This window comes from Peromyscus californicus, unplaced genomic scaffold (genome assembly GCF_007827085.1).
Source record: "Peromyscus californicus insignis strain IS unplaced genomic scaffold, ASM782708v3 Scaffold_16__1_contigs__length_79575227, whole genome shotgun sequence".
Lineage (NCBI taxonomy): Eukaryota > Metazoa > Chordata > Mammalia > Rodentia > Cricetidae > Peromyscus > Peromyscus californicus.
The window spans coordinates 3,761,656-3,775,845 of NW_026294458.1; the positions used below are offsets into that span (position 1 = coordinate 3,761,656).

The window sequence follows — 14,190 nt, forward strand, 5'->3', positions numbered from 1 at the left end:
ATTCAATAATTTACCTTTTTATCGTATCATATCTATATTCTCTCTTTTTTCAGAGTATATTCAATAATCTGCCTTTTATATCTGTATCTTTTTTCTTTTCAGAGTAGATTCAATAATATACCTTTTATCTTATATTCTCTTTCTTTTTTCAAACAAGAACTGTAAGTCTAATCTCCTTTGTTTAGCCTTTTTCCTGACCATTAACAATAACAACTTGTAACCAACCATCCTAAACAATGACAATTATCCATAACCCACTGAATGACCAAAAACCACCCACCCCACTTCTTGGGAACGTGAGCCTTGTGTTCTTAAAATTACTTCCTGCTGTCTGGGGGCAAAGGCATATTTAGAGGATCCTGAAAAGAAAATATTTGGGTTAATTGTCAAGGCCTGGGAGAGGTAGCTGTGTCATTTGTTGTCCAGCCTCTGCAGAATGGGAAAGTGCAGGGTACACTGACACACTCAACAACGCACATATGATACAATTCTAAAAAGACCTATTCTGTGTGTATGTGTTTAATTAAGTGTTTTGTTTTGTTGTGAATTTGTGCCTCTGTGTGTGTCTCTCAAATGTATGTGGATACCCCCAGAGGTCAGAACAGTGTCAGATCCCATGGAGCTAGAGTTACAGGTGGTTGTAGGTTTCCCAATGTGAGTGCTTAGATCTGAGCTTGTGTCCTCTGGAAGAGAAGCAGGTGCTTTGAACTGCTGAGCCATCTCTCCAGCCCTGAGACTCTAGGTGGGTTAGTGTGTTGTTTTTTAAAGACTTTGAGTTTCTCAGTTGACATTACCTACCATTCAGGGCAAGTGTTCATATGTAAAAGCCATTCTTTGCTGTGGCTATAAGTAATTGATGGATTTTTATGATATGTGTATATTATCACAATAAAAGAAGGGTGGGGCCAGGTGAGGTGTAATCCCAGCACTTGAGAGGTGGAGGCAGGAACATCAGGAATTTAAGGTGATCTTCAACAGCTACATGTAGAGGTTGAAGCCAGCCAGCCTGGACTACGTTAAAAAAAAAAAAATAGGGGAAATAGATAGTAGGTCATAGTTTGCTGATCCTTCATCACAGGCATCCGCTTGGTCAGTTCATGCACTTTCACCCGCCTGGCCCAGGACTCCTGTCCTGAGTAAGGTCTTCGTCAACCCACTGTGTGGCCAGCACTACTGCCAGGATGGTTGCAGTGAGGTCAGCAAAGGAAGCATTGGATATGCAGCAATGGCGTCCTGGAAGACAAGTGATGCCGCCGTGCACACACCAGCACAGAGGTGACGCTGTCATATATGCTTTTCTTTAATGTTTTCTTTTCATCTAAAGATTGAAAGAAGCCATAAATACAAGTAAGGATCAGGAAAGCAAGTACCAAGCCAGCCACCCAAACCTCAGAAGGCTGCATGATGAAGGTGAGTGGCAGTGTGTGTGAAAACTCGGGTTTGGATCCGTGTGGGGTGGGTCTCAGGGTTGAACCCTCAAGTACCAGTACAGGCACAGCTGTCTCTCTAAAACGATGTGCATGGACTCCCAATACCTTGCATCCCACATGCCAAGTGATGACATCAGGGACAAAAGGTGTTCTTAGGGAACCAGAGGTATGTGTTACAGTGGGGTTCCGCCCTACCTCACTCCCCCACGGAGTATGATTAAGGAAGTGGGAACCTGTACCCCATTGAACATGAACCCTCTACTGGTGTAGCTCTGAGAAACTGTAGTAGCAAAAAAGCTAACTGTAAAGCTGGGTATGATAGAACACATGTATAATCCCAGCACTTGGGAAGTGGAGGTGGGCCAGTCAGGGTGGAAGTCTGGTCTCAGCTGCACGTTGGGCTTGAGGCCAGCCTGGGATATATGAGACTCTACCTCAACAAAGAAAACAAAAGCAACCACTCCCCACCCCCCAAAAAAAACAAGCAAAAAAATTAATCCCTGTTGTAAGTAAAATGGCCCTTAGAGGTGTTTTCCTCCACCCAGGGTTCATGAGTATTTTAAAGGCAGAAGAATGTGGTTTTGTATATAAGTAGAGTGGCATATCAGCTGACCTCTTGAGATAAGAGCATTTATTCTGGGGTATCACATTGGGCCTGTTTTCAGCATGTGGGTCTTTCACAGTTGGAAGATAAGCCGGGTATGGTGGCACATGCTTGTCATCCCAGCACTCAGGAAGCTAAGGCAGGAGGATTGTGAGTTTGAGTTTGGGGTCATTCTAGATTATATAGCCAGACTCTCAAAAAAACAAACAAACAAAAATACTAGGTGTTTTAGTCAGAGTTCTCTAGAAGAACAAAACTAGAGGGATGAGTGTGTGTGTGTGGTTGTGTGGGTGGGTGTGTGTCAGAATTTAATGAGTCAGCTTAAAATAGTAACAGCAGGGTCACACCTGGGAGCTGAGAACCTGAGAGTTGCTCAGTCCCTGTGGCTGACACCTTCAGCAGTGGGAGGAGTCCTACCACAGATATCTCTTGCTGGGCGTGACCACCAGTACGTATTCAATGCACAGGCCAGGGCCTCAGTAATCCCAGTCTAGTGACAAAAGCCTGGAAGGTTCCTGCAGAGCCTCTGGTCCCTCATCCCAAATGAAAGCTTGAAAACGCTGGATCTGCTCTCAGTGAGGTCAACAGCCCAGCAACAGGGCAGATCAACTTCATCTGGGCTACCAGAGGGTGCCCCAGAGTCTGCCCTTGTCAGTCAAGGCAGTCAGGACAGTTCTTCAAGTGAGGCTTCCTACTCAGGTGGTTCTAATTTGTGGCAAGTTGACATTAAAACCAACCGTCATACCAGGCATGTTGGTATACATGAGAGATACAGGCACAATGATCAGGCGCTCAAGGCCATCTTTGATTACCTAGAAAGTTCAAGGCCAGCTTTAGATACATGAGACCATCTCAGAGAAGACAAGGCTAAAAAATAAAATTTAAAAATAAAGAGAGGGGCTAGGGAGCTGGCTCAGTGGATAAGAGAATTGCTGTGAAAGCTAGAAGAACAGGGTTCAAATCTCCAGCCCTCATTTAAATGCCAGTCTGTGTTGTGTGTACCTGTAATCCCAGCACTGCAGGGCAGAGACAGGTGGATCTGAGCAGCTGGCTGGCTGGCTGGCTGGTTGAGCCAAAGTGATGAATTTCAGGCTTTATGAGCGACTCAGCTTAGACACTAAGTTAGATGCCCTGGTGACCTTTTCTGTTGCTATGATACAGCACCAAGACAAGGGCAGCTTAGAAAGAAAGCATTTGGTTGGGCTTACAATTCCAGAGGGTTGGAGTCTATAATGGCAGCAGGAGGAGTTGGGACCTCACATTTGAACACAAGCAGGAGGCAAAGAGAGCACTGGGGATGGTGGGAGGCTTTTGAAGCCTCAAAACCCACCCCACATGACACACCTCCTCCAAAAGGCCACACCTCCTAATCCTTCTCAAACAGTTCCATCAACTACAGGAACCTATGGAGGCCATTTTCATTCAAACCACCATGGAGAACAGTAGAGGAAGACTCTGTTCTCTGGCTTCCACATGACTGTGCAAGGGCACTTGCACACATAAGTATGCATATACACCACACATTGACAAAAATAGAAGAGAGAACCTAGTGTCCGAGCATGGTGGACACACCTATAATCCCAGCCCTCAGGAGACAAAAGTAGGAGGATTGGTGAAACCTTGAGTACAATCTGGACTACATAGTGAGTGCCAGGTTCATCTAGGAAAACATGGGGAGACTTTGTCTCAAACAGAGGGGGGCGGAGGCCTGAAGGAGGAAGAGTCAAGTCAGGACAGACTGACCTAGACACAGTTTATTCTGGAAAGGCACAAACCATGGGAGAAAGAGAAGACTGACTGTACAGGGCCCGTGGAAAACCACTTCAATGTCACACCCTGAAGAGGTGGAGAGAAACCCTGCATCTAAAGACACAATTTGAGGGCGTTAAAGGCAGTTTTCATTTGTGCAAATCACCACACCAGGCAAAGATTTTGATCTTTGCTTTGTTTCATGTTTGTTTTGTTTCTTTTGAGACTGAGTCTCGTTTAGCCCAGTCCCCAAATCCATTAGTAGAGGGTGACCTCAAAATTTGACCTTCTTGCTCCATGTGCCAGAGTACAGGCATGCACACATAGTTCAACAACTTTGGTGTTTAGACCTGCCTGTGCCAGCTCTGCCAGGTGAAGTAGCGTGCACCTGTAGTTCTAGCTCTTACAGGAATAGCTTGAGGTCTATATAACAAGAGTTTGAGGTCAGCTTGTGCAACATAGGCCCTGTCTCAAAAGCGCATGTGCACACCTGCCACACATACACAACTAAGAGGTAGAAGGGTTCGTGGGATACCTCTATAGTAGAGTGCTTGTCTAGCATGCACAAGGCCTTGGTTTCAATCCTCAGCAAAAAAATCAAACTTAACAAAACAACCTGTCTCCCAGAGCTTGCCTGTGAGCCTGTGGCTTTGCATTGGCAGTTCCCTGTTGTATTGTTACATACATGTCTTTTTCCATATCTCACCTGGTGACTTGTAAGTTGAGAGTCCTCAATCTGCTAATGTTGAGGGACCAGCTGGAGCTCAGACTTGACTGCTCCAGCCTATAAACATGTCCCATTCCCACCCCTGTAGTTCTTTCCTAGTAGAAGAGATTCCTGGGGACAGATTCCTAGGACTTCGTAAAAGAATGGGCCAATTTCATGGAGCAGTGACCTCCAGTGAACTGTCCCTCTGGTTTTTCTTTCTGAACTAGACCCGATCCCCAAAGGGCCTGCTTCTGCTGAGACTACTGAGGTTTACCCAAAGAACTCGAGCCTTCGAGCCTATCACCAGAAGATTGACAGCAACTTAGGTAAGTGTGGAAGCCGCAGCAGCCTCCAGACTGAGCACAGCCGCTTCCTCGCTTCCTCACCATGTCACACGCCACAGTCATGCCCGTCTCACTGCCTCACTCTCAGGAACTTGTCCACTGGTCTCCATCTCCTGCATCAGTCCAGCCATCCTCACTGCTTACTTGACTTCTGACCAGACCTAGGCATCCCTGGGGCTCAAGCGCACCCAGGATAAAGCCACACACATGGCTTATGTGGGTGCGAAGGATCTGAACTCAGATCCTCATACTAGCTGAGCAAGTGCTCCTACCCACTGAGGCATGTCCCTACCAGGCTGTTTTATTTCAGCCATGTTTTCCTATGTTTATGTCCTCAAACCCAAGAAGTTTCATGAGGCCTGGGTGAGTGACCACTAAACGTTTGCTTTCCAGGAAACCCAAGGCCACAGGTTTCAAAGACCTCAGGAAGCGTACATGGTCTGCCAGGCTGAGTGGCAGACACCTGTAATCCCAGCTAGACAAGGAGGATTGCAAATCCAGGGCCAGCCTGGAAAATTAGTGAGATCCTGTCTCAACATGAAAAATACAAAGAGACTGGGGATGTGACTCAGTGTCAGAGTGCTTGCCTAGCACATGAAGGCCCTAGGTTTGATTCTCCAGGACTAAGGGGGGAAATGCTGTATGTGGTAGTGACCCTATACTCTTCTCAGCCAGCAGAAGCGGGGGTGGGGGTGGGGGGGATCACTGTGACTTCAAGGCCAACCTGGATTACATAGTGGGTCTCAGGGTGGCCAGAGCTGTCTATCAAGACTATGCTCAAACAAACAAACAAACGTATTAACCATGGTTATCTGGAGGAGATGCAATGGCTTCTGCCTACATTAACCACATATTACTATGGAGTAAGTGGATTTCTCTTCACTTCTGTGTATTTTGAGAACATATGCTACAAGCTGTGGCACTCAGTCTCTTAGACAGGACTGCGATCCAGATGCCAATCCAGATGCCGCTGAGCATCCAGAAGGGCAGGAAGCACCTGTGGATACTGTGACTGCCTATCACTTCCTTCTCACAGATGAGCTCTCCATGGGATTGGGCCGACTCAAGGACATAGCCTTAGGAATGCAGACGGAAATTGAGGAGCAGGACGACATTCTTGACCGGCTAACAACCAAAGTGGACAAGTTAGATATCAATATAAAAAGCACAGAAAAAAAAGTTCGGCAACTATAAAGAAACTGAAAAGGAATTCTCCTCCGTTGTGATGAAAAGATTCAAAAGCCTCTTTTAAACTCCTAAGAAATGTCATTGATTACACAGTATGTAATTAACATGTGTGTTCAGATGTGGGTCTTAAGAAATTTTAGTTTCAATGGGGAAAAAAATGTGTGTGTTCCACATTTTGGTGAGATCAGCATCGCTACAGTTCTGTGAGCTGTCTGCTGAGTTGTAATCTAAACATGGCAGACCAATTGTGAGCGCCTTGAGCCTTTGATTACTGTGCTGGACAGAGAAGAGAACATGGCATTTTTTTCTTCCATGAGTGTCTGCAAAGATGTGGGCAGGTGTCAGTCTCGTAACTACTGCCTTCTGCTTGCTCATTTGCTGAGTCTCTCACTCCAAGGCCTTACTGTGAATTCAGATGTGAAGGGACCCTGGGTTTGTGGCAGAAGGAAGGCTCCTTCCACATCCTCATATGTCAGTCATTGTTGACATGCCTGCACACACACTGAGTACATTGTAGCTCTCTCCCCTGAAAAGGACCCATGAGATCCAGAAGTGGAATGTATTGCCTTCATTACTCCAACCCCCTCCACCCCACCCCCCTCCTGTCTTCTCTTCTTTTCCTTATTTCAGTAGACGGATTCAGACCAGGACTGTTGGACATGACACCTGCAAGTGTGTGGAAACTGGATGAGCCCTCCTTCCCCACCTTCTGTCATCTCATACTTCCTGCTGGGGACAGCTTTTCTCCACTGGCTCAAGGCCAACCAGTTGGCCCCTGTGGAGTTTGTGGGCCTTGAGTGTCACACAAACATGAATCTCTCCACTGAGCCCTCTGCCTTGGGAATAGTACCAAGGCAGTGTTTATTTGGTGCCTGGGGTCCCCTCACCCACCTGGGACCCCACCTATTTGTTACCACAGAGTGCCCACCTGGTTTGAGGACTAAGATCCCCAAATGATGCTGATCTTCTATGAGACAACTTGACCAAGAAAAAGCCCAGGTACCATTTTAGCTAGCTAGTTCATTCCCTTCATCTTCCAAAAGAAAATATCTAGAAGCATTAATTAAAATTGATTCTATAACAATTTTTCCTTGTGTTGGTACTTCCAGTAAAATCATTGACGCCATAGAGCACTTGACTATCTTAAAACCAAATTCACATTTTGAAGATGGTAAAGGGAACTGTTTTTTACTGGTAAGGTAAAAACTTAAATGCTAGTGCCTTTTTGCCTTGAAACGTGGCTTATGTGCCATTTTGGGATCCTTTCTTTAGCATCTGGAGTCTATAGATCATAAGCAAAGCGTGCATGGGGCTGTGGGCATGGCTCAGTGGTCAAGTCCCTGCTCTTCTCTCTCGGGGCCCTGGGTTGATCTCCACCACTGGGGAGAGAAACTGAAAATGGTAACAGCATGATTACTGTTCCTGTAGCAACTTGTACACACTCCTGTCACAAAATACCCAACCTTCCTGGAAATACAGCCACCATAGGCAAAAAGGGGTGCCAATGTCCATCTGTTCCTAGATCTGAAGATCTGACTATGGTGGACCTCTGTGAGTTCAAGGACAGCCAGGACTGTATACCAAGACTCTGTCTCAAAACAATATAGAGACCAACCCATCTGTATTTCCATGTGTAATTGTTTTCAGCTTTTCTATAACTGTTGCTTTTTATCAGAATCGGGCCTTGTGGAATTAATCATTATACCTCAGTCCCAAGAAATTAACATCTGAGAATGCCTTCCATTGGCAGCCGAGTGTCAGTGATTCAGCTGACTTGAAGCATAAGAACATTTTATGCACCTTCCTTTGTTTTGTTAAATTAATGAAGCCAATCTCTCTCCTTTCCCAATCTTTTTTTTTTTTTTTTTTTTTTTTGGTTTTTTTTTTTTTTGGTTTTTCGAGACAGGGTTTCTCTGTGTAGCTTTGCGCCTTTCCTGGAACTCGCTTTGTAGACCAGGCTGGCCTCGAACTCACAGAGATCCTCCTGGCTCTGCCTCCCGAGTGCTGGGATTAAAGGCGTGCGCCACCACCGCCCGGCTAAAAATCTTTTTTTTTTTTTTGGTTTTTGGAGAAGGGTTTCTCTGTGTAACTTTGCGCCTTTCCTGGAACTCACTTGGCAGTCCAGGCTGGCCTCGAACTCACAGAGATCCACCTGCCTCTGCCTCCCGAGTGCTGGGATTAAAGGCGTGAGCCACCACCGCCCGGCTCCTTTCCCAATCTTTAACTCCATGAATGTGAAACCTGTCTTCCTTCTATTGTTTAGCATCCAAACCATCGGAGGGCCTCGACCATTTTGTTGTGTTCTTCAGCCTGGGGCTCTGCTCTGCTGAAATGGTCCCTGGGCTGGCCGGAGACCTGCTGGTGCCAGTGCCGCCTTAGGGAGCAGGGTTGTTTTTGCATCGCAGAAAGTAAAGGACCCAAGGAAGGTCCACAGTCCTTACCACGTGATAATTGTGACCAGATCTGCTGGCTGACACCTGCAATCACAGCACTTAGGAGGCAGGAGGATTGCCATGAGCTCGAGGTTTAGGATGAGATCTTTTCTCAAAAGAATCAATGGCTGTGGTGGGAAGAGGAAGAGATCACCCCTACACTCTGGCCTGGGAAGGGAGGTGGCAGGGAGGTGGCAGGGAGGTGGCAGGGGAGTGGAATGGCTTCCAGTGTCACAGAGCAGACCAGTGAACATGTCCTTGACATGTGAGGTCTGCAAGACAGACAGAAACAAGCTGCCTTCAGGAGGGGCCATTTGTAACATTAGGTCAGCTATATGCTAAGCGTGCTACTAAAATAAGTGCACTCTCCTCCCTTCTAACATGTCCTGACTTGTAACTTAGCAGCACTAGAGTGACCTCAGGAATTGTTTTTCCTCATTCTGTAGGAGAGGCCTGAAGTTCATTCACGTAACAAGTAAAAAAAGATAGCAGTGCATTTTAATTTCCCTTTCTCCTCAAAAATGTGTAATTTTAAGTGTATAATGTGTCACTTTAGTAAAAATTTTCTACTTTGCCTGAATAAGCCTTTTTCTTCAGGGGTGTGTGTGTGTGTGTGAGAGAGGGGGTGGGGGAGAGGGAAAGAGGGAGAGAGGTGGGGGTGGTTGTCCACCTTGTCTCTCATTGGCCTGGAATTCAACAGCAAACCCCAAGCTACCTTTTTTTCCTTCCCCTGTGCTGGGATTTGAAGCACATGCCACCATACTCAGCTTTCTGACATGGTTCATAAGATCTATGGATTAGGTAGTTCTGGTTCCCATGCTTTCTTTGCAAAGACTTTACCAACGGAGCATCTCCCGGAGCTATCCATCTCCCAGCCCTCAGTACGATTTTTTGTTTTTTGGTTTTTTTTGTTTTTCGAGACAGTGTTTCTCTGTGTAACCCTGACTGTCTTGGAACTCACAGAGATCCACCTGCCTCTGTCTCCTGAGTGCTGGGATTAAAGGCGCCCCCATACCCAGCTGTACGGTATTTTTTGAAGTGTAGTAGTGTTGTTAAGCACCATCAACTCCAGTGAATGACTGTGTTATGAGCAAAGTGGCAAACTACCAGGGAACGTGATGGCACATTCCTGTTGTCCCAGCTTGTGAGGAACAGAGGCCGGAAGTTAGGAGTCAAGGTTCTCCAACTACCATCAAGTTAAAGGCCAAACTGAGCTTCATGGGACCAAGTCTCAGTAAAAGGAAGAGAGGTGAAGCCATAGGAGCTGAGCAGCGTCTTTGACCACCAGATCAGCTCTGTCCTCTACCCTTCAGCTTAGAAGATGAGCAGCGTCCTTGAACCTACGCCCTAGGTGTTCCTGTCAAGTCATGGGTGGAAGGAACCGTTCTTGGTAAATCTTAGCGTGTTTAGTCCTTGAGGCCCCATTTAGGAACCCTCAAAGTTGAGGACAGCCAAGTGGTAAACCATGTGTTTAGCACATATAAGGCCATGGGTTCCATCGCCAACACCACGACAACCAAAAGATAAAAGTAGGTCAGAAGCCTAAGGTCATTAGAGCTTGTCCGTCTGTTATCTCACCCCTCTGCAGTAAGATCAAAGCCCAGCAAGCATCTGAATTTGGGAGCTGGAGAGATGATAGAGTCATTAAAAGAACTGGCTGCTCTTCCAAGGGACCCAGGTTCAATTTCCAGCACCCATGTGGCAGTTTACAACCATCCATAATTCCAGTTTGAGGAGATCTAATACTCTTCTGGCCTCCACAGGCACCAGACAGACATGGTACACAGACATACATCCAAGCAAAACATACACATAATTTTTTTTAAAACTTGAATTTGTACCCAGGCATGGTGATAAACACTTTAGTCCCAGCACTCGAGAAGCAGAGGCAGGAAGATCTCTGTGAGTTCGAGGCCAGCCTGATCTGCAAAGTGAGTTCCAGGACAGCCAGCCAGGCTGTTACACAGAGAAACTCTCTTGAAAAACAAAAATTAAAAACCCTGAATTGTTTATTCCCTAGCTGTCTGTCTCAGTAACTGCTGCCACCTCTCAGCTAGTGCAGTAGCTCAGGATGGCGTCTCTAGGGTCACCAGTTCGACTGCACTAAACACTGCAGATGAGGTGATTGGTAGAGCTCATGGCTCTGGAGGCTGCGGGTGGGGGGTCTAAGTTTGAAGGGGTCATACCATCAGGGCCTTTAAAAAAGAAAACAACTGCATGGGTGCGTGCGTGCATGTGTGTGTGTGTGTGTGTGTGTGTGTGTGTGTGTGTGTTCTTGTGCCCCAGCACACAGGTGGAGGGGTAAGGACAACTTTCAGGAGTTGGTTCTCTCCATCATGTGGGTCCCAGAGATCAAACTCAGGTAGTCAGGCTTGGAGGCAGGTGCCCTTACCCATTGAGCCTGCTCTCACCAACCTGAGTGATTCAAACCCATCGGCCAGATGGTCTCTGTAGCACAGTTCAACTCTAATAGTAGCACAACCTCCCCCCCCCAAAAAAAAAATACACAAATGAGAGTGCCTGTGTTCCAATGGTCAGTGTTACAGCTCTGAGGAAGACAGTTTCCTCAATGCAAGTGTTACAGCTCTGAAGGGAAAGGTATCCTGGCAATTGGGAGCCAAGGAATACCACAAAGTCACTCCACACAACAATCCTCACACGGAGATTGGGAGGGAAAAATCCAGGAGAGTGGCTGCCTCTGTTCAGGTGAGAAGCAGCAGAGAACTGAGCAGAACACAGGGTTTATATAGGGTTTCTTGTGGGGCATGGATTTCCAGGGTGGGGATTGGTGGGTTTTCAGGTCCTGAGCCTGGGGTTTTTTCTCTGTAGGGCAGAGCTTGGCTGCCTGTGTCTGGAGGGGTGGGGCCTGGCCACTCACGTGCCTCCAGGCAGGGCCTTACAATGATCAAACATTTATGAACATCGAACATCGGGATTTTTTTTTTTAAAGATATATTTATTTATTATGTACACAGTATTCTGCCTACACACCAGAAGAGGGGACCAGATCAAATTACAGATGGTTGTGAGCCACCATGTGGTTGCTGAGAATTGAACTCAGGACCTCGGGAAGAGCTGCCAGTGCTCTTAACCTCTGAGCCATCTCTCCAGCCCGAACATCGGGATTTTATGTCATCAACCATTGTTTGTTTTCCATCCACTTAAAAGTATCAAAATCGCCGGGCGGTGGTGGCGCACGCCTTTAATCCCAGCACTCGGGAGGCAGAGCCAGGCGGATCTCTGTGAGTTCGAGGCCAGCCTGGGCTACCAAGCGAGTCCCAGGAAAGGCGCAAAGCTACAAGAAAAACCCTGTCTCGAAAAACCAAAAAAAAAAAAAAAAAAAAAAAAAAAAAAAAAAAAAAAGTATCAAAATCTTAGCCAGGCAGTGGTGGCCCACACCTTTAATCCCAGCACTCAGGAGGCAGAGGCAGGCGAATCTCTTGAGTTTGAGGCCAGCCTGGTCTACAGAGAGAAACCCTGTCTCGGAAAAACAAAAACAAAAGAACTAAAAAGTAACTGTTTGATACTACTTGGATCATCTAAGCCAAGCTTGATGGTGCATGCTTTCAACTCCAGCACTGGGGAGGCAGAGGCAGGTGGATCTCTGAATCAGGCCAGCTTGATCTATAGAGTGAGTTTCAGGATAGCCAGGGTTACACAAAGAAACCCTGTCTCAAAAACAAACCAACCAACAAACAAAACAGCAAAATGAAAAAGGAGGAGGAAAGAGAGAGAGAGAGAGAGAGAGGGAGGGAGGGAGGGAGGGAGGGAGGGAGGGAGGGAGGGAGGGAGGAAGGAAGGGAGAAAGGAAGAAAGGAATCTCACAGGTATGCCCAGTCATTTGGGTTTTAGTTAATTCCAGATGTCAGGTTAACAATCAAGAATAGCCAGCACATCCTGTCCCAAAAAGGCAGGGAGTCATCTAGAGAACCCTCTTCAAGGCTCAGGGAACATTCAGAAGAGGAGGTGGAAAGAATGGAGGAGCTAGAGGATGGGGAAGTGTGTTGCAAAAAGGTACCTTCTGGATGTGACATGACTTGCCCTTATTGCATCATGGAAGGGGGAAGAGCTCATGAGACCTCATCCCTCCCTGATGGACCACTGATGACTAGGGAAGGGGTGTCGCTCTCCATTGCTGTAGCTACTGAAAAGTTGTGTGTTGACTTTTGTCAACTTGACACAAACTAGAATCAGCTGGGAAGAGAAAAGCCCAATTGAGGTTTTGCCTGCACAGACTGACCTCTGGACCTGTCTGTGGGGTATTTTCTTGATTAATGGTTAATGCAGGAGAGCCCAGCCAAATGTGGGCAGTGCCACGCCTGGGAAGCTGGTCCTGGGTGGTATAAGAAAGTAAGCTGAGCAAGCCATGAAAGCAATCCAGTAAGCAGAATCAGTGTGGGGTCTCTGCTTTGGTTCCTGCCTCCCGGTTCCTGTCATGGCTTCCCTTGATGATGGACTGTGACATGGAAATGTAAGCCAAATAAACTCCTTCATCCCCTAAATTGGCTTTGCCCAATGCTTTTATCACAGCAACAGACACCAAACTAGGACAGTTGCCCATGTTCCAGTAAATAGCCTCCCATCCATGCTCATTAATTAAATCCAGCCCTAATTAAAGTCAGTGGGTCACACACTAAAAGAACACAAAGTGGGGGCTTTGAGAGAAGAAAGGATTTCAGCAGGAGTAGGAAGGGGAATGAGGGGGAATAATGATGAAAAATTACTAAAATTTATTATGCATGTATGAAATTTTCAAATAATAAAAAAAAAGTTTGTTTAAAAAAAGAAAAAAGAACTGAAGAGGGTCCTGCTGTGGAATAATCGCATACACTGTAAAATGTGTAGCTCTCATTGTTAATAAAAAGCTGATTGGCCCATATCCAGGCAGGAAGTACAAGCCAGACAATCAAACTAAGGACTGGGAAGAAAGAGGGGCGGAGTTTCAGAGGAGACACCAGCAGATGCACAGGAAGCAGGATGTGTAGAAAATGAGGTTACAAGCTATGAGCCATGTGGCAAAGCATAGATAAGAAATATGGGTTAATTGAAAATGTATCGTTAGCTAGTAACAAGCCTGAGCTGTTGGCCCAGCATTCATAGATCTCTGTGAATTTTAGGCTGCCTACTCTTAATATAGCCAATTCCAGGCCAGGCAGGACTACATAGAGAGAACCTGTGTCAAAACAACAAAAAAACTATAGCTCAGGGTTGGTAACTCAAGGCCTTGGGTTCAAGCCCCAGTACACTCTTAGAAAGGAATGAGGAGATGTGGTGGTCTTAGATACTGCATCTGAAGGCAGTCATCAGAACAGCACAACAGAAGAGGTAGCTTACACTATAGGAATGCACATCACAGTTCTGCAGTCTGATACCAGCAGGCTGGTTTCCTCTGAGAGCAGAAGGATCCCGCCCCACACACACCTCTCTGCTTTGGATTTTCTTTGCCCCTGTGGTGAACTTGTTTTTCCTATTTATACATCTTAAAAACCCAGTTTACATGCTGGGCTAACTCATCCAGGTCTGCTAAGGTCCCTCACTTTATAAAGGTCATGTGAACCATGGGACTTGCCAAAGCCACTAAAGCTACATCCCAGCCCTACCATCCTTGATAAATGGACATTTTTTTTAACCTCTTGTATGAAGAGTTCCATCTGGCCTCCTGAGCTGGGTATCAAATGCCACTTTTCCTATCTTTAGGGTTCCTTTTGTTGTTGTTTGATCTTTTAAAATCAAA

At 46.3% G+C, this 14,190-nt stretch overlaps 1 protein-coding gene across 4 annotated transcripts in view; it reads left to right on the forward strand.

Moving 5' to 3' along the window:
- Snap29 (synaptosome associated protein 29) overlaps positions 1-9,030 on the forward strand; it is a 30,149-nt gene extending 21,119 nt beyond the window's left edge. Inside the window, exons 3-5 of one of the 4 annotated variants that reach the window (XM_052740028.1) lie at positions 1,325-1,410; positions 4,720-4,818; positions 6,655-9,030. In XM_052740028.1, the coding sequence (XP_052595988.1) occupies positions 1,325-1,410; positions 4,720-4,818; positions 6,655-6,821 (352 nt within the window). In that variant the 3' untranslated portion in view covers positions 6,822-9,030. The other 3 variants (XM_052740029.1, XM_052740030.1, XM_052740027.1) reach the window with 3 other exon arrangements.
- Positions 9,031-14,190: the final 5,160 nt, after the last annotated feature.